Here is a 26,618-nt window from a genome sequence, read left to right as displayed (position 1 = left end):
TATGAGGTGTCATTAGCATAATTACTTTGACACAACACCATGGGTTGAAGGGCCTGTTCCTGCGCTGTACTGTTCCATGTTCCATGTCATCTCTGTGATCAAATGCTGACACATGGAATGTCACAGCGGTGTACACCTGTAATGGATTACGGTGAAATATAGCGACCATTGCCTTTTCATTACTTTGCTGAAAAAGGCATGTATTGCCAGACACTGAGTTTCTGGTTGCACAGCAGGCTCAGGTAAAGCACTTGCATGTAAACATTCTTGTAACATTGCAGGTTGCAGGTCCAGGTGAGTAGAATTTTTGTTTGGACAAGGAGCCGTGGACTGTGAATTTGAAGATTGAGGAGTTGAGTTTATTTCTGCAGGGTGCACGTTGTTTACCCTCACAAATGTAACGGGCTGAAGCTGAGGGAACTGACACCATTTACACTCACACTTAGAAGTCCTGGACAAGCTAAAGGACTTGCTTCTTCAGTCCCGTGCCCACCCAGACCTGGGGCAGGGTCAGAGCAAGAAATGGGGATTCCTGGCCTGGAGATTCGGAGTAAGCTGTTATTCATCTGGGTTGTTTTACAAAGCCTTGATGATGTTGAGGGGAGGTGTGGCTCTGATGCCAGCCTTATCTCCTGCCAGAGGCTGTGGGGACCTTCCTGAAATGGGCTTTAGTGAGGCCTTGTTACACCTGGCTGCAGTGGCTCAAGCTGAGTAGCTCCCTGTACCCAGCCAGGTAAGTGCAGGGCTGTGAACTGTGAGCAGGCAGAATACAGCTCGACTGAGCCCGATAAGTCATCTCCTTCCTTTACTCAGCAGGTGCTGACAGTGCACCTGATCATCACCACTGGAAAACCCGGGTTCAATGCAGAAGCAATAGATTATCGGCAATGCAACTTAATGTCATTTCATTGGAGAGTCCAACGAAAGGGTTGAGATGATTGTTCGTCAGAGCTTGAACAGGTTAGAAAACAGGCATATTTTAAGTCGCAGTCACTAAGCTAAGAGTGCTGCCTTGCCTTCTGCAAAAGGGAGCAAATGTTTACTGTACTGCAGGCTGAGGTTATGCTGAAGTGACTGCAGAACAACTCGTATACCTGAATGCATGCACAGAGTACAACTTCACCACTCGTTCATTTGTAACATTGAAGGAGCTTTAGCATCACAACATTAAATTGAATTTGTCTGTGCATTTAAAAGTTTTACAGGTGATCTAACTGGGTCCATCTGGGTAGCAGGATGAGAGAACTTCCCAACAGTCAGGGGCTTTCTGCTGCCCGAGTTACTCTGTCAATCAGAAGTGCTTTACAAAAGGAGCAATGTTGTAGCAATAACTAATTTAACACATTTTTATAATTTTATTTTGCATCATATTCACTGGTTTAGAGAAACGGGAGGATAATTGGACAGTGTGGTACTGTGAACAGGAGTCTTCTGCGAGACCTCATACCTTTGCTGGAGGAAGTTGGTGGGTCATCTGTGGTGGGGGGAGGAATTGTCGACAGTTCGGTCTTTGTTTCCAGCAGACTGTTTTTCCAGATTTGAGCATCTTCAGTCACTTGGGTCTCCACTACATTTTTCTTCTTTGGAACCAGATTTCAAATCTATCATAATTTTTTCTGGACTTCTGCACACAGTCTTTCTTTCTGGTATTTACTTGCCTGCCTTCTTGTCAGACTTAATTCCATGACAGCACTCTGACCATTGAGTAAGACAGTTTACAGGAGAGAAACACTCAACAGGTCCCACAGCAACTGTGAAGAGAGAAACCAAGCTAGAAGTTGAGGTCACTGGCCAGTTATCAGAAGGTTCTGAGGAAAAGTTATGTCTGAAACTTTAACTGAACTTCTCTCTCTGCAGATACTGTCTGCCTTTGTGCAGTTGTGCTGTGTTTAGTTTAAATTTCAGATGTGTAGCATCTGCAATATTTTGCCTTCGATTTGAGTGCAGGGCTGATAGATTGATACGATTCCAGAGATATGATTAAATTGAGAGCCTGCTCCCTTCACTCAGAGCAGCATCTGGTCCTCCCGTTGTTGCAATTTCATTTAACTCATTACTGTTGGAGGGAGTTTGGACTGTGCAAGTTAACACTGAGATGCAATGGGACATCCTGAGATTGCGGGAGGAACCAGCTGGCTGCAAGTCACTTTTCTCATTTTTTTTTCTCATTTCTCACTCACTCTCATGCTCTCTTTGTCTTTTCTTCCGGAATGCTATTCATTGTTCATTGTACGTTTTTCTGAAATATAAGCACCTTATTCCTTTTGAATGCTGATGGTCTTTGAAAAATTAGAATGGAGGTAACAATAAGCCATATCTCAACACTTGCAAAACTTCCTGGATACAAAGAAGTCTCTCTCTCCCATTCCCTCTCTGTCTTCCCCTCCCCGTCTTTCTCTGTCTCCCTCCCCCTCCCCCCTCCCCCCTCCCCCTCCCCCCTCCCCTTCTTCCCCTTCTCTCTGTCTCTCTCTCTCTCTATCTCTATCTCTCCACCCCCCCCCCGCCTGTTCACCCGCCCTCCCTCCCTCCCTCTCTCCTTTCATCCCTCGCCCCTCGACATAAGGTCTAATGTGCAGAGAGGTTGGATGGGCTCCATCTGATTGGTTGAGGAAGTTGCCCTGCAGCATGGAAACTTTAAACTAATTTACCAGCTACCTCAGGGGTTATAATTGTGAGTGGTGTAACACAAAGATGGAAATGTTACCACTGGTGGAACTGATACAAAACCAACACTCCATGTCTGCAAACATTTGGAAGACTTCAGCAGGCTCAGGGGTGCACCCAGGAAACACTCAGCATCCAATTTCACCCCAACTCCTTAGCAGAACAGGTTTAACATGTAATGCACTTCTGCGGTTGCACGGCTGAGGACTGAACCTCAGGGACGTGAGATCTGGATTTGCTGTTCTTACGGTTTCACAAATTACTTCTCCAATCTGTCACCCGTGCCCAGCTGTTCTGAAAAGTCAACAAGTGCAATATATCTTTTATCTGCTTCTCTGTGAGAAAATATTCTCCAGAACATCTGCTGTGACTTGAAGCTGCTTGACCATGAATCAGTTTTCTCCTTCAGCCTAAATCTAAGTGAATACAGCTAATACAGGGCCTCTCTTGGCAGTTTCACATTAAAGTGGCTGCCTCACTGCCAAACTGCCCCCTCTACACCTCAAGCATCTCCAGGCAATGGAGGGTGTGTGTGAGCTTGCTTATCCATCGCTGCTTCATTAAGTTCTTTTCATGTGAAAGCAAATGCAGGCGTGAAAGATTATTTCAGAGCCATCAAATAAACAAACAGAATAAAGACACGAGGCGTGCTTTTCGGAAAATATTTTTCCACCCATTACCTGTGAATGGGAGGATGGGGATGTTATTGCATGGTTTCTGCACAGCACATGCAGGCCATATCCAACCACATGGAGCTCAGCTGTTGAAATTGAAGTTTGAATGCTGCCAACTCTCATTTTTCAAGGTGCAGAAAAGTGCGTACTGAGGGACGCACTGAAGCTTAGTGTCGTCACTGCAATACGCTGGGGAAGAGACCACAGTCTCAGGTCTTGCTGCCACCGGACACCCGGTCTGGTCCCCTCAGATGTTCCAGTGATGCAACATGGGCAGATAAAACATTAGTCACATTAACATATTGGAGAAGAATGTATTGAATTGCTTGGTACTGTAAGCAATGATTATGTTGTCTCCATTTGTCTACAGTATCAAAGTCAAAGTTGAGTTTATTGTCATATACACAAGTACATGTGTGCACAAGTGCAATGAAAAACTTAATTACTGCAGCATCACAAGCACATTTTATGAATAAAGTATATTTTTGGGGGGAAAAAGTTCCCAAACTTCCGGTGACATATTGTCGAGGACTAATTGATGGATTTGGCAGGCTGAATCTGCCAGTTTGTTGTGCTGCTGGAGTCCGGTGTTATGCTGGGAATTGCACCATGAATGTTGGGCAAGGTTGGTACCAATTTCAGTGGAGATTGCAGAACAAAGATTCAGGGAGCAGTGTGGAACATGGGTTGTTTTTTCCTCTAACTTGGGGTGACCTTCCAGAGGTGTATAAAATCATGAGGGGCATAGATAGAGTGAATGCACACAGTCTTTTTCCTACGGTTTGGGGATTCAAAAACTGGAGAGCACAGGTTTAAGATGAGGGGGGAGAGATTTAAAAAGGGCCTGAGGGGCAACTTCTTCATGCAGAGGGTGCTGCGTACACGGAACAAACTGCCAGAGGAAGTGGTTGAGGCAGGCACAATAACAACAGCTAAAAGACACTTGGGCAGGTACATGGACAGGAAAGTTTCAGAGGGATATGGGCTAAACACGGGCAAATGGGACTAATTGAGATGGGCATCTTGGTAGGCATGGACCAGTTAGACTGAAGGGCCTGTCTCCATGCTGTATAAATCTATGACTCTATGATTCTAATTTGATATTCATAACTCTATGTGTACCTTAGAACGATAGAACAATTGGGCACAATACAGGCCCTTCAGCCCACTATGTTGTGCTGCCCTTCAAACCACTCCTAAGACTATCTAACCCCTTCCTCCCACATATCACTCTAACTTAAATTCCTCCATATGCTTATCTAACAATCTCTTGAACTTGTCCAATGTATCAGCCTCCACCCCCACCCCAGGCAGCGCATTCCATGCACCAACCACTCTCTGGGTGGAAAATCCTCCCTCTGACATCACCCTTGAACTTCCCACCTTAAAGCCATGCCCTCTTGTTTTGAGCATTGGCACCCTAGGAAAGAGGCGCTGGCTGTCCACTCTATCTATTCCTCTCAATATCTTGTATACCTTTATCATGTCTCCCCTCATCCTCCTCCTCTCCAATGAGAACAGCCCCAGCCCCAGTGTATTTTTATGTTTTTAGCAAACTTGATTTGTATTTTTGAAAGATGTTGAATAATTACATTTTATTTTAGTATTTCAGTGTTAAAAGCTATAAGATTGGTATTGGTTTATTATTGTCACTCATACTGAGGTACAGTGAAGAACTTGTCTTGCATACCGATCGTACAGATCAATTCATTGCACAGTGCATTGAGGTAGTACAGGGTAAAACAGTAACAGAAACAGAGTAAAGTGTCACAGCTACAGGGAAGTGCAGTGCAGGTAGACAATGAGGTGCAAGGTCATAACAAGGTAGATTGTGAAGTCAAGAGTCCATTTCATCGTATAAAGGAACCATTCAATAGTTGTATCACAGTGGGGTAGAAGCTGTCCTTGAGCCTGGTGGGACATGCCCTCAGGCTCCTGTATCTTCTGTCTGATGGGAGAGGAGAGAAGAGAGAATGTCTGTGATGGGTGGGGTCTTTGATAGGCCAGCTGCATTACCGAGGAAGTGAGAAGTGTTTCCATGATGCGCTGGGCTGTGTCCACAATTCTCTGCAGTTGCAGTTTCTTGCAGTCCTGGGCAGAGCAGTTGCCGTACCAAGCTGTGATGCATCCAGATAGGATGCTTCCTATGGTGCATCAATAAAAGTTGGTGAGTGTCAAAGGGGACATATCAAATTTCTTTAGCCTCCTGAGGAAGTAGAGGGGTTGGTGAGCTTCCTTGGCCGTGGCCTCTGCATGATTTGACCAGGACAGGCTGTTGGTAATGTTCACTCCCAGGAACTTGAAGCTCTCAACCCTCTTGACCTCAGCACCTTTGATGTACACCACCCCCTTTCCTGAAGTCAATGACCAGCTCTTTTGTTTTGCTGACATTGAGGGAAAGGATGTTGTCATGACACCATGTCACGAAGCTCTCTATCTCCTTCCTGTACTCCGACTTATCGTTATTTGAGATACGGCCCACTACGGTGGTATCATCTGCAAACTTGTAGATGGAGTTAGAGCAGAATCTGGTCACACCATCATGAGTGTATAGGGAGTAGAGTAGAGGGCTGAGGACGCAGCCTTGTGGGGCACCAGTGTTGAGAATAATCATGCTGGAGGTGCTGCTGCCTATCCTCACTGATTGCATTCCATTGGTCAGAAAGTCAAGGATCCGGTTATTGAGTCCCAGGTCTCGGAGTCTGGTGATGAGTTTGCTTGGAATTATAGTATTAAAGGCAGAGCTGTGGTCAATAAACAATAGTCTAACGTAGGTGTCTTTACTGTCCAGATGCTCCAGAGCTGAGTGTAGGGCCAGGGAGATGGCATCCACTGTACATCTGTTTCAATGATAGGTGAATTGCAGTGGGTCCAGGTTGTCTGGGAGGCTGGAGTTGATGCGTGCCATGACCAACCTCTCAAAGCACTTCGTGATGGTGGACGTCAGAGCCATTAAGTAGTCATTAAGGCATGTTACCTTGTTTTTTTTAGGTACCAGGATGATAGTGGTCTTCTTAAAACAGGTGGGATCCTCAGATTGAAGCAGGGAGAGGTTAAATATGTCTGCAAATGCCCCAGCCAGCTGATCTGCACAGGATCTGAGCACACGGCCAGGGTCACCATCCAGGCCAGATGCTTTCTGCAGGTTCACTTTTACGTCCTCAACAGTGACCATGGGTTCATTTTCATTGGAGGCTGTCGGGGTGGATGGTGACAAACCAATCCCTTCTGTTCAAAACATGTATTGAATGTGTTAAGCTCATCGGGAAGGGATGCGCTGTTGTTGCTGATGCTGTCCAACTTTGTTTTGTAGCCCATTATAGCATGTAAGCCCTGCCACAACTGACGGCTGGTCTGGGACTCTCTGGATATCTCTGAATGTCAAAGCCTGTCAGGGTGTTTCCTGAACGGTCAAGGGACTCTGGCACTGCAGAATTCTCCGAACCTGACCTTTGAGAAAATTAATAAAGATGACTAAATATAGCGCTCCATTTGGGGGTAAAAAAGAATGGCTCAAGTGAAGGAAACACATGGATGCAGCCCCCATCTGACCAGACTTATACCCTCTGCACCATCCTTTCTTTCCAGCATCCTTTAATCAACAATGCTACCCTTTATTTCTTTCCTTCCATTTATTTCCCAAGCACTTTGCATCCTGAAACATTTAATAGACAGAGAAAAAGGAAAAGGCATTGGATTTTGCAGCACTTCTGCCGCTGAAATTACCCGAGCATCTCTGAGAATGAAAACTTAAACATGGAATCAGCTTTACTTATGATTCCTCAGTGGAGACACAGGGTTATGAAGAAGAACCTTGCCTTCCCTGGTCAGGACACTGAGTACAGGAGTTGGGACGTCGTGTTACAGCTGTATAAAATGTTGGTGAGGCCGCACTTGGAACATTGTGTGCAGTTCTGGTCGCCTGGATATAGGAAGGATGTCACTAAGCTGGAAAGGGTACAGAAAAAATTCACAAAGATGTTACTGGGGCTTGAGCCATGAGGAAAAACTGGACAGGCTGGGACTTTTTTCACTGGAGCGTAGGAGGCTGAGGGGTGACCTTGTGGAGGTTTATAAAATCACAAGAGGCGTAGATAAGGTGGATGGTCACAGTCTTTCCTCAGGGTAGAATATAGAACCATGGGGAGGGGAGGGGAGTGTAAAACTAGATATCCTCTAGTTTTAGACTCCCTTAAAGTCTAAGGTGAGAGGAGAAAGATTTAAAAAGGACCTGAGGGGCAACTTTTTCCACACAGAGGGTGGTGGGTATATGGAATGAGCTGCCAGAGGATGTGGTAGAGCTGTGGTTTTGAGGGATATGGACCAAATGCAGGGAGATGGGACTAGCTCGAGCAGGCAACTTGACCAGCATGGATAAGTTGGGCCGAAAGGCCTGTTTCTGTGCTGTATTACTCTATGACTCCACCACAAGTCAACATATGTCTTTCAAAACTGAAATGAAAACTATGAACAAAGTGCCCTGATGCACAATAACCACGATCTTTAACCTGGTCCTCTTCAGGAAGTGGGGCAGTATCCTTGTGGAGGAGTTTGCTTGTGCTTTTAGGGAGGGTTTAAGCCAGCTTGACAGGTGGGCAGAGAACCTGAGGGTAGAACCAGAAGATAGAAAAACTAAGCTGGAAATAGAAGATGAAGGTTTTGTTGATGGGGTATTTATAGGCAAAAGCAAAATGTAATAGCTCTGGGCGATGACAAGGGTAGAGACAAATAGAGTGCATCAGGAAGAGCAGAGAATGCAAGCTAAAAAGTTCAGCTGCCAAAAGAGCCACAGTAAAAAAAATGATAAAATTAAATTAGAAGCAAAAAACCTAAGAAAAATAAGACAGTTCACATTAGTTTATGTCAGTGAAAGGGTTTTACTTGGGTCAGCGCAGAGGGGAATGAAATAACAGCTACGTTAGGTTCATTCTGTGTGCATGTGAATGGCAGAGTGAGGTAAATGAGGCTGGTGAAGACCGGCACAAGCTGAACCGGGGCATACAATGTGGTGGCAACACAGGAACTTGGCTCAAAAAGAGGCAGGACTGGGCATCAAATATTCCTGAAAAGAAAATGTTTGGGGAGGCAAAGGAAGGAAAGAAAGGAGGAGGTGATTCAGTGCTGATAAAAGAGAATATTACTGTGCTGAAGAGAGAGGATTTTTATTGTAGGGGACTTGAAATATCCCAGTGCAAACTGGCACAGCTAGATTGTTAAGAGCCAAAAAAGTGCAGAGCTTCTAAATGTGGACAGGATAATTTTCTTGAGCAGTACGTTTCTGGTCCAACAAGGAAGGAGGCATTAATGGATCTGGTTCTGGGGTTTGAGGTGGGTCAAGTGCAGGTGGAGGGGAGCATTTAGGAAACAGTGATCATAATATTATACAATTTAGGTTAGCTATAGAAGACACAATGCAGAGTTAAAATAATTAATTGGAGGAAAGCCACCTTCAATGGGATGAGAGTGGATCTGGCCTGGGTAAATTGGAACCAAAAGTTGACAGAAGAGTCTCTGGTTGCCTTCTGGAAAAGACATGAAGACGTGAGAGAGTCCAGAGAAGATTTACTGAGAATGGTTCCTGGGACGAGGAGCCACGGTTACAAGGACAGATTAGAGAAACTGGGACTGTTTTCTTTGAAGAAGGCTGAGGGGAGAGTTGTTAGTTGTATATAAAGTGATGAGTCTGGATAGAAATGATTGTGGAAGGCTGTTCCTTTTGCCTGGAGGAGTCAAGGACTGGAGGTCACAGGTATGTAAAGGAGAAGCAAATGTACAGTGATTCAATGAAAAGCTTTATTACACAGTGTGCTTTGGAATCCAGAATGCACAGCCAGCAGGTGTGGTGGAGACAAGTTCTATGGATCCGTCAAGTCGAGTTTATTGTCACATGCACAAGTACGATGAGGTACATGTACAATGAAAAGCCTGCTTTCAGCAGCATCACAGGCACATTGTACAGACAACACACAGCATATAAGTTACACATAACATATAAACAAAATTATGCCATACAGTGAAAAAAATTGTTCAAAAACAAGATCTTCGTGCAAAAAAAGCAAAGACACAATCAAAGACAAGTCCATGGTAGTGCAAGAGTTGGTCCATAGTGTTCTGTTGCTGAGGGAGAACTAAGGTTGTTCAGGTCAGTTCAAGAATCTGGTGGTTGTAGGGAATTGGATAAGTAGAGGGCGTCGACATTTTTAAAGCTACGGAGAAAGAGCCAGTGGGTGGAACTAGAGAGTTGCTCCAGCAGAGAGCTGGCACGGACATGATGGGCCAAATGGCATTGTTCTGTGCTGTTATTTTGTGTGATTTTTATTCTGAAAATATGACTGACTGCAATGAAAGCAGAGGCGTGAGGATGTCTGGCACAGAATTTGTATTTTATGCTATTATTCTGATTCTTCTTTCTTTATCTTATTTGTCACGTACATCGAAACACACAGTGAAATGCATCTTTTGCGTAGAGTGTTCTGGGGGCAGCCCGCAAGTGTCTCCACGCTTCCGGTGCCAACATAGCATGCCCACAACTTCCTAACCCGTACGTCTTTGGAATGTGGGAGGAAACCGGAGCACCCGGAGGAAACCCACACGGACACAGGGAGAATGTACAAGCTCCTTACAGACCGCGGCGGGAATTGAACCCAGGTCGCTGCGCTGTAAAGCATTACACTAACCACTACACTACCGTACCTGCCCATGATCTGTTGATTAAACCAGTTATGAACAGGAGCCGTTGAAAGATGTGAGTTAGGCCTCAAAGGATCAGGGTTCTGAAGCTCAGTTAAAGACATGTAACTGTAAAGGGTTTGCTTCCTGTGAGTCCAGGTGTAGGGTCTCGACCTGAATTATCGACTGTCTGTTTCCCCCCCCACGGACGCTGCCTGACCCGCTGAGTTCCTCCAGCAGTGTGTTGCTTCCTCTGGCAATCAGTCTATTTTGTGGAATGACGGTGTCTGGGCCCTGAGAGCAGACAATCAGGTCTGGGCCTCAGACTGCAATACATTAAACAGCAGAGTAATCAGAGTGACTGAAAATTTGAACAGCCCATTAGTTGGCGGTTGGTAATTGGTAACTGCTTTATTATTGTCAAATGTACCAAGGTACAGTGAGAAACTTTGTTTTACGTGCTATCCATACAGATCGTTTCAAAACAAGTACATTGAGGTTGTACAAAGGGAAAAGCAATAACAGAATGCAGAATATAATGCTACATTTACAGAGAAAGTGCAGTGCAGGTAGACAATAAGGTGCAAGGGCCATGATGAGGTAGATTGTGAGATCAAGAGTTCATCTTTATCGTACAAGAGGACCAGTCAGTAGTCTTATAACAGCAGGATAGAAGCTGTCCTTGAGCCTGGTGGTACGTGTTTTCAAGCTTTTGTATTTTCTGGCTGATGAGAGTGGGGAGGAGAGAGAATGATCAGGGTGGAAGGTGGTAGCGGCAAGTGTCAATGGAGTAGTTGGAGGGGAGGCTGGTTTGTGTGATGGACTGGGCTGTGTCCACAACTCTCTGCAGTTTCTTGTGGACTTGGGCAGAACAGTTGCCATACCAAGCCGTGATGCATCCAGATAGGATGCTCACTATGGTTCAGGAAGTGGCTTGTTTTGTCAGTGTGGTTTGGTTTGTGAGAAAACTTTTCTCTTTATCAATCCTACCAGCTGCCCTTTGATTCCTCTGTCCTGGCAACCGACACCTGTCTTCTTTTATTCTTCTCCAAAGCCCTTCAAAATGTTTGAAGTTTCCTAAATTCATGCCCCTTTTTTAACTCTCTTTTAATCAGGCCTCTGCTCCTGAAACATTACTAAAAGGGCCCTCATCAAAATGACTAATGATGGCATTCTGTAGAATAAGGACAAAGGTGATCTGACCTGCTGGCTCCCTGCCTGTGACTCATGGTATCCTGGGGGGTCACCAAAGCACACAGGGCTTTAGCATTGTTCAAGTAATTTGGTTTGAAAGTTCATAAACAAAGTAAAAATATACTCAACGCAGCAGCCTGTGGTATCATCAGGAGGTTTCTGGGGTTCATGAATTTTACCAAGTGTGAACAGTTGGGGTTTCATTGAAAAAGGTTGGGACCACTGATCTATCTCTCCTCGTCCTTCCCAGCATGGATGTAGGTCTTGGCATTGCCGACTGCACTCTCTTCTCCAACACCACCCCTCTGCTGGATGGAGCCACATCAACTGACAGTTCCATTTTTATTTATCGAGTCGTGGGCAGAGAATTGGCAGCCGTGGATTCACCCTGTGCCTGCACTGTTACCTCCCTCTCTACCCAAAGTAATTCTGCTTGCCCCCTCCTATTTTCTAACTGCCTGCTGTTGCTCAACAATTTCAGCCAAAAGCACCATCACTTTCAGTGAGTGTGCTGGTAATGCCCAGCTCTTCTCCTCTGTACACCCTTCTGCTGTCTGTAAATCGTCAGACTTTAATGTTCTGTGCAGATAAACAGAAATTCCATTCAATTACATATTGGGAGCCCTGCATCTCTGTGATAAGACTAGTCAATGGTTCCCTTATACGATGAGATGGACTCTGACCTCACGGTCTACCTTGTTGTGACCTTGCACCTTATTGCACTGCAATTTATCTGTAGCTGTGACACTTCACTCTGTACTGTTATTGTTTTTACCTGTACTACATCAATGCACTCTGTACTAACCCAATGTAACTGCACTGTGTAATGAATTGACCTGTACGATCGGTTTGTAAGACAAGTTTTTCACTGTACCTCGGTACAAGTGACAATAATAAACCAATACCAGTACCAATCTCCAATCCCTGCCATAACATCTTTTCCTCAGCCACTAACTCCATCGTTGTCCTTGGCACCCCTCATCCATCCTATGCTATCTGTAGGCTCTGCATTCATTGCCCTTATATCCTCTGTAGACTTTGTTCCCATTTCCTGACTCACACCAAGCCCTGTTCACTTCTGTGTTTGATGATCTTCAATGTCTCCCAGAACCTAACATCTCGCACCTTCCACTGGTGTCAGTGCAGCGACCGACAATCTGGGAGCAACTTAACATCTTCCTTACCGAAATGCGGACTCCTTTGTTATTTCTGCATCACTCCTTTAGCTCCCAATAGTTTATCCGGCATGCACTTTTGGGTTGAACTTGGTCTGTTTAGTTGAGTAAAACACAAATAGTTCATGCTCTTGGCCTCAGGAATTCAATTTTCCTCTTGGGACTGGAGTGTACTTGCTGGTTTTGTGCTTATATAAAGTGTTTGACGCATGCACTTGTATCCATTTATAAATCCTTCTGCAGTTATCAGCACCGAGATCAGAAAGTTGCCACTCTGGCTTTCTTATTTCTCATGTTTGCAGAGCAAGTAAGTGAAATGCCAAGTGTCTTCGTTCAGCGGGGACTTTATGTGTGCTGAAATAGCTCAGTTGGGAGAGCGTTAGACTGAAGATCTAAAGGTCCCTGGTTCAATCCCGGGTTTCAGCATAATTACAGGGCAGGCACGGTAGTGTAGTGGTTAGTGAAACACTTTGCAGTGCCAGCGACCCGGGTTCAGTTCCAGCCGCTGTCTGTAAGGAGTTTGTACGTTCTCCCCGTGTCTGCGTGGGTTTTCTCCGGGTGCTACAGTTTCCTCCCACATTCCAAAGACGTACGGCTTAGGAAGTTGTGGGCATGGTATGTTGGCGCCGGAAGCGTGGCGACACTTGTGGGCTGCCCCCAGAACACTCTACGCAAAAGATGCATTTCACTGTGTGTTTTGATGTACACGTGACTAATAAAGAAATCTTATCTTATTGTATTCAAAGCTGATTTTTTAAAAAATTGTAGTGATGTATCTGTGCATTGAATTCTATGGCCTTGAATCTGCTTGCCTCTTCACTCTCATTCTGGTCAGCATTTCTTCTGACCCCATCTGAAATACTAGACACAGCTCATAGTAACAAAGTAGATGGATATCTGCTGGCTGGCACACTCCCACTGCATTCAGATCCTGAAGATTCTCATTGTAGCCAATTCGCCTGAAAGATTGATTCCTCAGAAGGCTAAGAAAATTTGACATGTCCGCGATGACTCTTACCAATTTTTACAAGTGCACCATCCGGATACATCACGGCTTGGTACAGCAACTGCTGTGCCTGAGACCACAAGAAATTGCAGAGAGTTGTGAACACAGCTCAGTCAATCACGGAAACCAACCTCCCCTCAACGGACTCTGTCTATACTTCTCGCTGCCTTGGGAAAGCAGCCAACATAATCAAAGACCCCATCCACCCTGGTCATTCTCTCTTCTCCCCCATCTTGTCAGGCAGAAGTTACCAAAGCTTGAGAACAGGCACCACCAGGCTCAAGGATAGCTTCTATCCTGCTGTTATCAGACTATTGAACAAACCTCTTGTACACCAAAGATAAACCCTTGATCTCTCAATCTACCTCATCATGGCCCTTGCACCTTATTGTCTCCCTGCACTGCACTTTCTCTGTAACTGTAACACTATATTCTTTATTCTATTTTTTTTTCCTTTTGTATCTGCTGATGTACTTATGTATGGAATGATCTGTCTGGCTGGCACACAAACAAAGCTTTTCACTGTATCTCGGTACAGTGACAATAATAAACCAATTACTTATTCTCATATAGCAACTGGTCAAGTTGTCCACTGGAAAGGGTAACGGTAAACTTTCTTAGGGCCTTCACACAAGATGCTGGAGGAACTCAGAGGGTCAGGCAACATCTGTGGAGGAAAATGGACAGTCGACGTTTCAGGCCTTATTCATTCATGTTTGTTGCCCTGCGTTGAATTTCATTAAACTGTGCACATAGGTACATAAATCCCTTGATTAATATCCCACTTTTAAAATAATATTCTGATTTATGTTTCCTGAATTCAAGTTGGAAGATTTTGTACTTTCTACTCTGTGCTGTAGTTCTGCCCACTCATGAGCTTTCTTTACCTGTTTATAACTTCCTCTTCCTTTCAATAACGTGTACAATTAGAGACCAAGCCCTTCACTCTTGCTCTGTTTACCATCTCCCATCAATAACTAACTCACGTCATAAGCTGCTATGAGCGTCACACTTTGCTAATAAAGTCCAGTGCAGAACCAAATTAAATGCTCGTTGGAAATCCAACACACACCTTGCTGTCCACATGGTCAAAGTTACTTTCTCAAACTGGATTAGTCATGAAACACCTATGTTACATGGGCCATGTCCAAACTTCGTCATTCTACCACAGTTGTGGGGTTTATTGAAACTTGTCTCTACTTCTGATGAAAAGTGTGCGCTAGCTGGATAGTTATCGTGCATGCAGCTGGGATTCAGTCTCAAGATGTGATCTAACTGCTTGATGGTTCAAGACAAGAAAGCTACTATTCTGTGGCCTGTTGGTAATTCAGGACTTAATCCAGCTCCCACTCGAACATGGAACAGTACAGCAGAGTACAGGCCCTTCAGCCCACGATGTTGTGCCGACCTATATAAACCTTATCCCCATTCGATCTATCCCCCTTTCTACTTCACCTCCCATAGCCCTCTATTTTTCTTTCGTCCATGTGCCTATCTAATAGTCTCTTAAATGACCCGATCGTATCAGCCCAACCACCACCCAGGCAGTGCATTCCCGGCACCCACCACTCTCTGTGTAAAAAAACCTACCTCTGGCATCTCTCCTGAACTTTCCTCCATGCACCTTAAACAGTATTGGCCATTGCCACCCTGCAGAAAAGGTGCTGGCTGTCCACTCTGTCTATGCCTCTCATAATCTTATACACCTCTATCAAGTCTCCTCTCATCCTCCATCGCTCCAAAGAGAAAAGCACTAGCTTGCCCAAGCTCTCCTCATAAGACATTTTCTATAACCCAGGCAGCATCCTGGTAAATCTCCTCTGCACCCTCTCTCAAGCTTCCACATCCTTCCTATAATGAGTTGACCAGAACAGTGGATAGTCAGAGGCTTTTTCCCAGGGCTGAAATGTTTGCCACAAGAGGACACAGGTTTAAGGTGCTGGGGAGAAGGTACAGAGGAGATGTCAGGGGTAAGTTTTTTACTCAGAGTGGTGAGTGTGTGGAATGGGCTGCCGGCAACGGTGGTGGAGGCGGATATGATAGGGTCATTTAGGAGACTTTTGGATAGGTACATGGAGCTTAGAAAAACAGAGGGCTATGGGTAAGCCTAGTAATTTCTAAGGTAGGAACGTGTTCAGCACAGCTTTGTGGGCTGAGGGGCCTGTATTGAGCTGTAGGTTTTCTGCTTCTGTGTAACCAGGGTCTTATAGAGCTGCAACATCACCTCTCAGCTCTTGAACTCAATACCCCAGCTAATGAAGGCCAGCATACTGTACGCCTTCTTAACCGCCCTATCCACTTGTGCAGCAACTTTGAGGAATCTATGTACCCAGAACAGATCCCTGCAGAACACCACTAGTCACCAACCTCCAGGTCGAATTCTACAACCCTTCTGCCCTTCTACAACCACCCTCTGCCTTCGATGGACAAGCCAATTTTGAATCCACAGGCCAATTTTCCATGGATACCATACCTCATGACTTTCTAAATGAGCCTACCATGGGGAACCTTGTCAAATGCCTTGCTAAAATCCATATACACCACATCCACCGCACTACCTTCATCAATTTGTCTTGTCACTTCCTCAAAAAACTCTATTAGGCTCATGAGACACAACCTGCCCTTCACAAAGCCATGCTGACTATCCCTTATAAGACTATACTTCTCCAAATGCTCATAAATCCTGTCCCTACGAATCCTCTCCAGTAGTTTGCCCACCACTGACGTAAGACTCATGGGTTTATAATTCCCAGGATTATCCTTTTTACCTTTCTTGAACAATGGAACAACATTTGTCATCCTCCAGTCTTCCGGTACCACTCCTGTGGCCAGGGAGGACTCAAAGATCATCGTTAACGCTCCAGCAATCCCTTCCTTCACTTCCCATAGTAACAGGTCATGCCTCACAAGCCTAGTAGAGTTTTTTGAGGAAGTGTGGTGGATGTGGTATATATGGATTTTAGCAAGGCGTTTGACGAGGTTCCCCATGGGGTATATCCTGTACGACCCTGGGGACTTATCTATCCTAATGCTTTTTAGTAGCTCCAACACTGTTTTCTTAACCTCAACGTGCTCCAACACATTTGCCTGTTGCACACCAACCTCACATTCGTCTAAGTCCCTCTCCCTGGTGAACACTGAAGCAAATTATTCATATAGGACCTCCCCTACCTCCTTATTAGGGATATTAGGGAAGTAAGGTAAGATATTTATTTATTAGTCACACGTACATTGAAACACACAGTGAAATGCGTCTTTTTGTGTTACTGAGAATGTGCTGGGGGCAGCCCACAAGTGTCGCCACTCTTCCGGCACCAACATAGCACGCCCCCAACTTCCTAACCCGTACGTCTTTGGAATGTGGAGCACCCGGAGGAAACCCACGCAGATACACGGAGAACGTACAAACTCCTTACAGACAGCAGCGGGAATTGAACCCGGGTCGCTTGCGCTGCAATAGCGTTACACTAACTGCTACACTACCATGCCACCCAAGTTGAAGTCACCCATGACAACAACCCTGTTATTTTTGCACCTTTCCAAAATCTACCTACTTATCTGCTCCTCAGTGTCCCGATGGCTATTTGGAGGCCTATAGGATACTCCCAGTAGAGTGATCACTCCCTAATTGACTGTGATCCCATAAAAGATAGGTGCACCAACAATCTAAAGGCAATACCTGTTCTGTGCAGGTAATGTAGTTTATATTTTCTTCTCAGATCAAATGTTTTATGTTAAGCACAATGGTGATACAAACATTGCCAAACATGTGCATATGCAAAAGACCTGCTTGAAGTAACTATAGGTGACAGTGCCAAATATTTGATAACTACCAATTTTAATCTCTTGTTTGTTTTCATTACTTTGAATGACAGTCTAGATCAAACTACTGCGGTCAGCACAGTGCAATTTTTCAGCAAACTAGGTGCCATGGATGTAAAGCAGGTGGTAAGCTGTAATGTAATGTAAGTTAGTAAGTATTAACCAGGGAAGGATCTGACTCAGCAGAACCAGGACTGCCTGTTGAGATGGAGAGATTATCACTATAGCTATGTGTTGTTGTATAAATATTTGGGTTATGAAGTCTTTGGAGCGTATGGTGGAAATGTTTTAATTCTCGTCCGGTGACATCAGGTGTTGTTAACCCTTGTGAAATCCACCAATTTATCAATGTTTGCAGTTATTATTTAAGTTGACAACCTGCCATCTGCTCGAACAGATACAACAGGGGAAGTGATATTTAAATTCCAGACTCCTTGCATGTCAGACATAGGCAACAGATCCCCTTGTAGATAGCGATTTGAAAGAATTCTTTTCTTAATAGCCAGCAGGAACTGGCAAAGTTACTGTGCTTAAGTGGTGGCTGCCTCTGACAAAACCATAAATACCATGATGCAATCTCCTATTTTATGTATTCACCCATTTCTACAATTCCAAAAGTTTGCAATGTTAGTGCCAAAATATAAGCACTCAAAAATTGTTTTATTGAGCACATTTCACGTTCTTTTACATGCATTATAGAAACTCAATTAGCTGCATACTCATGTATTTGTGAATTTTTTGCAACATAGAGGGAGGCAGTTCAGCCCATCAATTCTGTGTTTGCTGTCAGAGCAATCCCATTTCACCCCCCCCCCCCAGCCCCCCCACCTTTATTCCCTGTGCAGGCTGTCCCTGGATACAAATTCCCAATGGATGGACACCCCCTACATATGGATGAGCTCCCATAATTTTATTAAATTCAGAAACCCAACATACATACATACGTTCACACCTATGAACGGCAGAGCTAGTTTCCTCTCTCTCTCTCTCCACTTTCTCTCCACATATCAGGCTGATACTGGGGGCGGGGTGAGGTGGGGGGATGGTTACTATATCCGGCGATTTTCATGCATTTTCCAACTTACGGACAAAATCAATGTTTGGATGTCTGTAAAACGGAACCTGTTCATTACCTAGAGCTGGCCTGTAACCTGTTCTCTCTCACAGTGAGACTCCCTTCCACGCACCTACACCTATGGGCAATTGACGCCATGTCTTTGGCATGTGCAAGCAGACTGGCGCATCGGGGGAAGCCCACGCAGTCACGGGAAGAACATGTCAACTGCACACAGGCAGCACCACAGGTCAGGATTGAACCCGGCTCTCTGGATCTGTGAGGCAGCTGCACTACCTGCAGAGTCCCCACGCTGCCTTCCAGTGGGAATCGAGCTGCCGCTACTTTTGTCTTCCCTCACTCGCTCCTTTCTCTCAGTTCGTCCGCTCGTAGTTCATCTCTCAACTTAAACCTGCCCAGTCATCCGGCAGTGGTTCAAGTTGTGGAATCCCGGGGAACTGGACAGACGTGCTGCAGCGAGCACCAGGGGCTCTGCCCTTCAGCTTCTGCTTGAGCTCTGGACTCTGCAGCTGCTGGATCGGTTGATCATTTCATCGGGATCACGTGCCAGCAAGCAGATCACACCAGGAATGGAACTCCGGCTGACACAACTTATATAGAATGCAGACAGTACAGCACAGGAACAGGCCCTGCAGCCCACCATGTCTGTGCTGAACACCATGCCAAATTAAACTCATCCCTCCTGCCTGCATGTGATTCATACCCCTCCATTCCCTGCTTATTTTGTGTCTGCCTAACACCCCTTAAATGCCACTGTCGTATCTGCCTCCACCACCGCCCCGGCAGCACATTTCAGACACCCACCACTCTCTGTGTTAAAAAAATACTTGCCTTGCACATCTCCTTTGAACTTCCCCCCTCTCACCTTAAATGCATGCCCTCTAGTATTTGACATTTCAACCCTGGGAGAAAGATACCGGCTGTCTATCTATGCCTCTCATAGTTTTATAACCCTCTATCAGGTTTCCCCACAGCCTCTGACGCTCCAGAGAAAACAGCCCAAGTTTGTCCGACCTCTCCTTGTAGCCAATTCTCTCCCATCCAGGCAGCTTCCTGGTGAACCTCTTCTGCACCCTCTCCAAAGTCTCCACACTCCTTCCTGTAATTATTCACAAAAGGTAGCAATTAAATGGTTAGGTTTATATTGATTTTGAAGTTGTCAGTTCCACCCAAATAACCATGTGGACTCTACTGTTGGTATAACTGGAGTGAATGTGCCTGACTCTGTCATTGGAATACCCTTGCATCTCCAGTGAGTTTGCTGGTTGAATCAGATGAAGGAGTTGGGAAGCTTAGAGTTTATAGATCACTATGCCACCATCAGCCGATCTTGCCAGCAGAGGAAGAACAACTGAGCAGAGCATTTCTTTGGCATGCCAAAGTGAATAATTCAAAGCAGTACTTAACTGTGTAATTTGCAGAATCCTAGATCTGTTGAAGTTAACAGTGCAAATGGTAGCCCTCATGAGGTCATTCCGTGGCAGTATCTCAAACACTCAACCTCATCCCACAACTCTCCATCCAAAGCAATGCCTGTTTATCACAAAGCAGTGCCTGGTAAAGATCCTGTATTTGTGACTAAAAGTGTCGACATGCTTTGCTCCAACATGCTTTGAGAAAACGATTCTCCAAAGCTGTGCCCTATCAACTGGTTCATAATGAGCGTGTTATCTAAATGTTCCCCAGAAGATATGGATTCATTCAGCAGAAAAAGAACAAAGTGGTGGTTATAAATAGTCAGAAGAATTATTGGGCAAATAATCTTTCACATCAGGATGATTCACAAAAAAAAATCGTGTGTTTTTTTTAAGATATCATTCAAGTACGTTGGCTATCTGCCAAACTTTTACCATGCTAGTTTATTACATTTGTATGTAGGAAGAAGTTGAAAAAGTCCCGTTCTTGTTTTTCTGAGATCTTTCTGCTAACGTTGGTTTCACAGCTGTAAAACTATGCCCAGGTAACAGAACTCCTTAAGCCTCATCAATTTAAAAATCAAAGAAATCTCTTGGTCCCACACTGTTTTCTCCCCATTGAGAAGGTGGGCAGTCAGTCTGTTCTGATTCCAGGTCTCTAAAGATGTTCCAACCTGATAACCCCGATATCTCTTGGACAAGCCTCATCGGCACACTGGAATAGTTCAGCACTGTGCTACCCTTAGAGCTATATTTGAAGATTACCTAAATCAGACAGTGGTGACACATCACAAAACAGTATTATACCTAATAGCAAAGACAGCAAAACCAAGCACTACCAATACTGTAAACATTATACAGTAACAGCTCTCAAACCAATAATTTCTTTTGCAAATGAACATTGAATTTTACTAATTTACTTTCAAATCTCTACTTGGAGACTCTGCAATAATGCAATGAAACTTGATGCATTAGGATTAAGGTTCCATTTCCCCTCTGTGATGCAGAAACTGATCTTCGCGTCTGCTCGTCAGAGCGCTCTTCTCCTGGACACAGCCTGAGACAGACTCACTGGGTCTTTATTTTCTTCTGGCTATACCTTTGAATAAAATTCCTGACAGCACACTTTTGATAGTCAAAAACCTTTTTGCTTATTGTGCAAAAAAATTGTATGTAAATGTTTGAAAACGGTGTGTTTCCAGGGAAAATCTCCACATGGGAAATGATCTTTGTGCAGGTACATGTATTTGCACATCAAGTATTGCACCCTGTTGTGGAAGGACATGCAAAAGCTGTTTGCAAAAGACATTGTGCTTGAAGAGAAACGCAATTGAGGCAGGCACGGTAGTGTAGCCGTTAGCGTAACACTTTACAGCGCCAGCGACCTGGGTTCAATTCTGGCCGCTATCTGTAAGGAGTTTGTACGTCCTCCCCGTGACTGTGTGGGTTTCCTCTGGGTGCTCCTGTTTTCTCCCACATTCCAAAGGCGTACGGGTTAGGAAGTTGTGGGCATGCTATGTTGGCGCCGGAAGCGTGGCGACACTTGCGGGCTGCCCCCAGAACACTCTACGCAAAAGATGCATTTCACTGTGTGTTTCGATGTACATGTGGCTAATAAAGATATCTTATCTTAACAATGAGAGCTCAGGAGAAAAGGGGATAGTGAGCCTGACTCAATAACTCCAAAGTGTTCACAATCATATGATGAGCTGGGTGGCAGCAGGGTCAAGCATCAATGCTGCTTGAAGAACTCTCACCAATGTAAGAAATAGGAGCAGGAACAGGCCATTTGACCTTTTGACCATGGCTGATCTCCTTCAGTGCCATTTTCCTGTATTATCTCCTTATCCTTCTGATTGTTTTAATTTTGAAAGATCCATCAACCTCTGTTCTGAATATACACATTGACTGAGCCTTACAGCCTTCACCATCCTGTGTGTGAAGAAAACTTTCCTTATCACAGTCAATCATTGTGGACCTCATGTGACCGTGATCCCTGGCTCTAGAGCTCTCAGCCAGAAGAATCGAGCTCTGCAAGTTTCAATCAGATCTCTGTTTAGTCTAAGCTCCGTCTAAAGTGGTTCACGCAATCCTTCCTCATACAACAAACCTGCCAGCCCTGAACCAGTCTGGGGAATCTTTGCAGCACTCTTTTTTTGGCAAATATATCCTATTTTAGGAAGATCAAAAGGGTACATAATACTCCAGGTGCAGTCTCAGCACAGCCCTTTGTAATTGCAAGAAGACATCTTTACTCCTGTACTCAAATCTTCTTGTAATAAAGGCCGACATAACATTTGCCTTCTGAATTGTTTGTGACACCTGGACATTGGTTTTCAGTGCCTTGTGTGCAAGGACTTGTGTCTCTTGGATCATCAACATTCCCAATCTCTCATCATTTAAAACATACTCTGCTTTTCTCTTTTGTCCACTGAGGTGGATAACTCTGTATTTTTCCGCATTACCTTGGCATAATTTGCCCAGTAATCCAGCTTGTCAAGATCTCCTTGAAGCCTCCTTCCATCCTCTCTACTCACAATCCCAACCCATGTTGTATCAGAAGCAGAATTGTAAATGTGATATTTGGTCCCTCACCAAATCCTTGGTAAAGGTTATGAATAGCTGGAGCTATTCCAGTTATTCTCACTAGTAACCTCACTAGTTACTGCCTGCTTACCTGAGAATGATCTGTTTATGCCCACTCTTTGCTTTCTGCCCTATTACCTACCCTTTATCCCCGTTCCATATGCTCTAAACATGTTGACCAACCTTTACAAACCTTGTGAATCTCCAAATACACCAGGTCCAGTGGTTCCTCCTTATCTATTCTATCAGTCACATCCTTGAAGACTTCACGCAGATTAGTCAAACAAGATTTTCCTTTCATAAATTGAAGCTGACAACGGTCAGTCCTACTCTTCTTTTTAAAGAGTCCTGTTATTACATCCTTCATTCAGGTGACGTGCTGCTTGGGTGCACAAATGCACTGCTGCTTTCAAATGTTGTGAGAGAAAGATAAAATCTCCCAACTGATGTGTGTCAAGTGAAAGGGGAGCTGCTTTGGAGTCTAAAATGTAACGAGTCTGGTTGTCCCCATACTATCTCTGTCAATAACGAAGGTTAAATGCAACAATACAAAATTATTTTTAAAGTTGAAGATCCTTTTATTGCCTTCACTTGATATTTTCACCAGATTTTGATAACTTTTCTCAAAGCTGTTTAAATGTCTCACTCAGTACCAATATTCTTATTAACCAAAACTAGTCCTCTTATCTAAAAGTGCTCGCTCTTTTCAAGTACTTTGTTTTGCAATTTACTGCTCCTTTGCATTCATCTGACTGGATTATAAGCAATTTCTCTATACATAGAACATAGAACACTACAGCACAGGAATAGGCCCTTCGGCCCACAATGTTGTGCCAAACCAATTACATTAGTGATAAAACAGCCAGCTGAACTAATCCCTTCTGCCTCCACAATGTCCATATCCCACCATTTCCCTCACATTCATGGGCCTATCTAAGAGCTTCTTGAACACCCCTGTCCTATCTGCCTCCACCGCCACCCCAGGCAGCGCATTCCAGGCACCCACCACTCTCTGTGTAAAAAAAAATTGCCCCACACATCTCCTTTGAACTTATCCCCTCTCACCTTAAATGCATGCCCTCTAGTATTACACATTTCAACCCTGCGGAAAAGATACTAACTGTCGACTCTATCTATGCCTCTCATAATCTTATAAACCTCTATCAGGTCTCCCCTCAGCCTCCACTGCTCCAGAGAGAACAACCCAAGTTTGTCCAACTTGATTATTTCATAAGTCTTCTTTCCAAACACATGGCTCAGGAACATAAGGAGCTTCTGCTGAAAATGTAGTGTTTCGTAACCTTATTAAATCAGCACTAGAAGTGGATACTGCTGGGTAGATGCATCAGTGATCCCTTAGGCTGTGTTCTCAGGATCCACATTGCCACTGTCGGGAAGTTTAGAGTGGAGCTTGGTACTTTCCAGCAAAGCAGAAGGTAAAATAATACAATTACCTCTGGTCTTTTCAGCACATAGTGCAACTTCTCACTGCCTCAAACGTGAGGTGTGAAGAGAAGTGAGGCAAGCCTGAAAAAATGCATTAACATGATATGGTTTCTGTATTTACATTGTTCTACAGGAGTGTGCTTGGGGGCAGAAGCAAGTCATAAAATGCTCAACAATGTTGCGAAATACTACTTTTAAATGCACTGAAATACAACTTGGTAGTATGAATGCAGAGTTTTTTTTCCTTTTAAGCAACCAGTTAACATTTCCATGGATACCGTTCGATTTGTATAGCTTGCACATTGCACAGTGCATTTCTAATACATAGCATCTTAGACATTAAAATTGTGCTAAATATTTCAGAATTACTGTCATTTCTTTAAGGAAGAAGTGAGTGGAAAGGGGGGAGCTGACATTCTGCTTACATAAAGTCATATCTATGACATGTGGACTGATATACTTGGATGCTTGTGTCAAGTAAATATTACTTCACTAATTTAAAATGATCATATATCGGGAAGGTGGGGGAATCAGCATCTCTCAACTGGAGTTTCTTCAGAACACCGAATTTTGTCAAATAAAGACACTTCGGAAGAAAAGCTGGTCCCTAATTTTTTGTAGAAAAATTAACATCAATTATTTTATAATTATTTCATTTTGAACTGCTAATATGCTGTTTTGGACTAATTTTGTCGTCATATGGCAAGTATTAAGAATTGCAACAACTGAGTAACTAGTGAAACAATTATTTACTTTAACCGAAGCTAAATACTACAGATGTTTTTGGCCTGCTCAAAACCACAAGAATAGTGCTGTAGTAGCTCATAGGATTACATTTAAATGAGTATCCAGACAAATCAGCAATCTGTGCATCAGACCAACACTTTACTTGAGTCTGTATACTTGATACACTTTCCTTTCCATTGATTTACAAAGGTACATTGCTCCTGAAAGGGGAGTCTACCTCCTTTTATCGAGGAGGAAACCAAATATCCTACCTTCTGCAGCCACTGTGTATTGTTTTCCATGATATTTTCGAGTTGCTGAAGCCTTTGCACAGACCCACCGTTATCTGTTTCAGGAGAATCTCTTTGCACTGTATTAGGCACAAAGCGATTTGGCATTGAGCGACAGTTGTCCACCTCAGGAAGCAAGAAGGTGTAGCTGCAAGGTCCATGCTGAATTTGATAACGCCTTTTTCCAGTGTTATCCATAGGCTTGTGAAACCCAGTTCCCAAGGAGAGACTGCAGCTGAAGAAAAACAGAGATGGAATCAACATTTTCTGCGTCTGTTCCCAGTGTAGAAAGTCCTTTGTATTTTAAGTGCAATCCAAAGATTTTTTTTTAAGATCTGACAGAAGAATTTTTCAGTTGTGCTGCTTTTATCCTCTGGAATTCTGTGGTGAAATTGCCAAGTACAAAGCACTGTGAACTATTGCTGCTTGATGTTCTGTCAAAACTGGAGTAATAAGGTTCTGTATTACTTCCTGTAGCCTTTCAGTCTGTGTTGCGCAGGCAGAGACAATGCTGTAAAGCAAACATAATTCCCCACTGGCGTGGTTTCCCAGCTTGAAAGTGCCCTTTTATCTGAAGTCTTACTGCACGTTTCTGCAAGCTGCTGTATCTGACTCAATCAATGCAGCGTTTTATGATGATTTGACAGGAATTGCAGAAGTGTTATATGTGTACACTGCCCTCCCAGGGCTGCCTATTACCTTCCACTGGGGGGTCACTCTGCAGAGATACAGGAGTGTGTTTCTCTCCAACCCACACCAAAAACCCAAAGACAGATGATTGACCAATAACAGAGCCACTGGTAATTTCCTTTCAGTCCTTTGTGGGGACCTATGAATAGACAGAAGAAATCATTCGGGCTTCTCTGCAACTACGTGCTGGAGTACATTATACAGCTAGGAATTAAAGAATGCACTTTTCGTGCAAGTAGGTGAAAATGCCTTGCATAGGACTTCCCATGAAATAACCAATGCCTTTAATAATGTTCTAGAAACTCTAATACTAACAGTGTACTGCACTAAAAAAACACAATTTCACGTGCTGAAATGCTGGTTGTAAATTAGAGTTAAATTCAGTTTCATGGTTAACTTGGTAAAGTCCTGTCTGAAATTGAAACTCTTAACTTTATATATCTCTGTGTGTACATGTCAGATAATTAGGAACGGCATAGTCATCATAAGTCAGGACATTTGAATTAAAACGAACATGTTACAACATGATTGTGAACTTTTAGTCAAGTATCACTTCTATCAAATAAGCATCTAATTTAGTTTAAGTTCCAAGGAGGTCTTCTCTGATGAAAATATATGTTATACATTGATGAGAAACAAACTTTCTTCTGAGAAATCTGTGTTTCGCTCAGTTATGAGAGCAAAAAAGCTGCTCTCAACTGTGGCATTTTGACATCCTTTCCAGCAATTAATTTGGTCACATCAGCTCAAGCACATTCGTACTGGGCAAGCAGACCTTTCTAGAAATGGTTGTGGTTTCACTAATTAATTAATCTATGGGCTTTATCAAAACTTTTACTTGGTTTAAAACACTAGAATAATTGTTAAAGTCAGTTCATATAAAGCTTTGAAAATCTGCCAAGCTGCAAATTATATGGGAATTGATTGTTTTGCTGCAAAAGAATCAAAAAGGTCGGTTCACAGGGACCAGGCTGTTACCTTGCATTCAGATGTATTTTACAATTCACCTTTTGCTCTGGCATCTCTACTTTTTTGAGGGCAATTATTCTATTTAAGTGTTCAATTTTACCCCCTTTAGGGATATGGCCCTTTTGAGTGCCTGTGACACTGAGAGTGATTAATTTTCATGAAAATCCAATGAGTTGTGCACTCCTAAGTTTGGAAGGTCTTGCACTCCAATGGGAAA

General features: G+C 43.8%; 2 protein-coding genes and 1 non-coding gene across 5 annotated transcripts in view; 2 read left to right on the top strand and 1 right to left on the bottom strand.

The window, feature by feature from the left end:
• The window catches only part of angpt2a (angiopoietin 2a), a 100,159-nt gene extending 74,645 nt beyond the window's left edge, over positions 1-25,514 (bottom strand). The window contains exon 1 of the mRNA XM_052025079.1: positions 24,725-25,514. Within this exon, the coding sequence (XP_051881039.1) occupies positions 24,725-25,006 (282 nt within the window). The 5' untranslated portion in view covers positions 25,007-25,514. The remainder of the gene's footprint in view (positions 1-24,724) is intronic.
• Positions 1-26,618, top strand: part of mcph1 (microcephalin 1) — a 285,601-nt gene that overhangs the window by 166,970 nt on the left and 92,013 nt on the right. The window lies entirely within an intron of this gene.
• Positions 12,730-12,802, top strand: trnaf-gaa (transfer RNA phenylalanine (anticodon GAA)). The gene has a single exon. It is a non-coding gene; the product is annotated as a tRNA-Phe (tRNA).

The sequence above is a fragment of the Pristis pectinata genome, chromosome 10 (assembly GCF_009764475.1).
Source record: "Pristis pectinata isolate sPriPec2 chromosome 10, sPriPec2.1.pri, whole genome shotgun sequence".
NCBI classification, from domain to species: Eukaryota; Metazoa; Chordata; class Chondrichthyes; order Rhinopristiformes; family Pristidae; genus Pristis; species Pristis pectinata.
The sequence above is the reverse complement of the archived record's forward strand: the minus strand, read 5'-3'. Positions and strand labels throughout refer to the sequence as shown.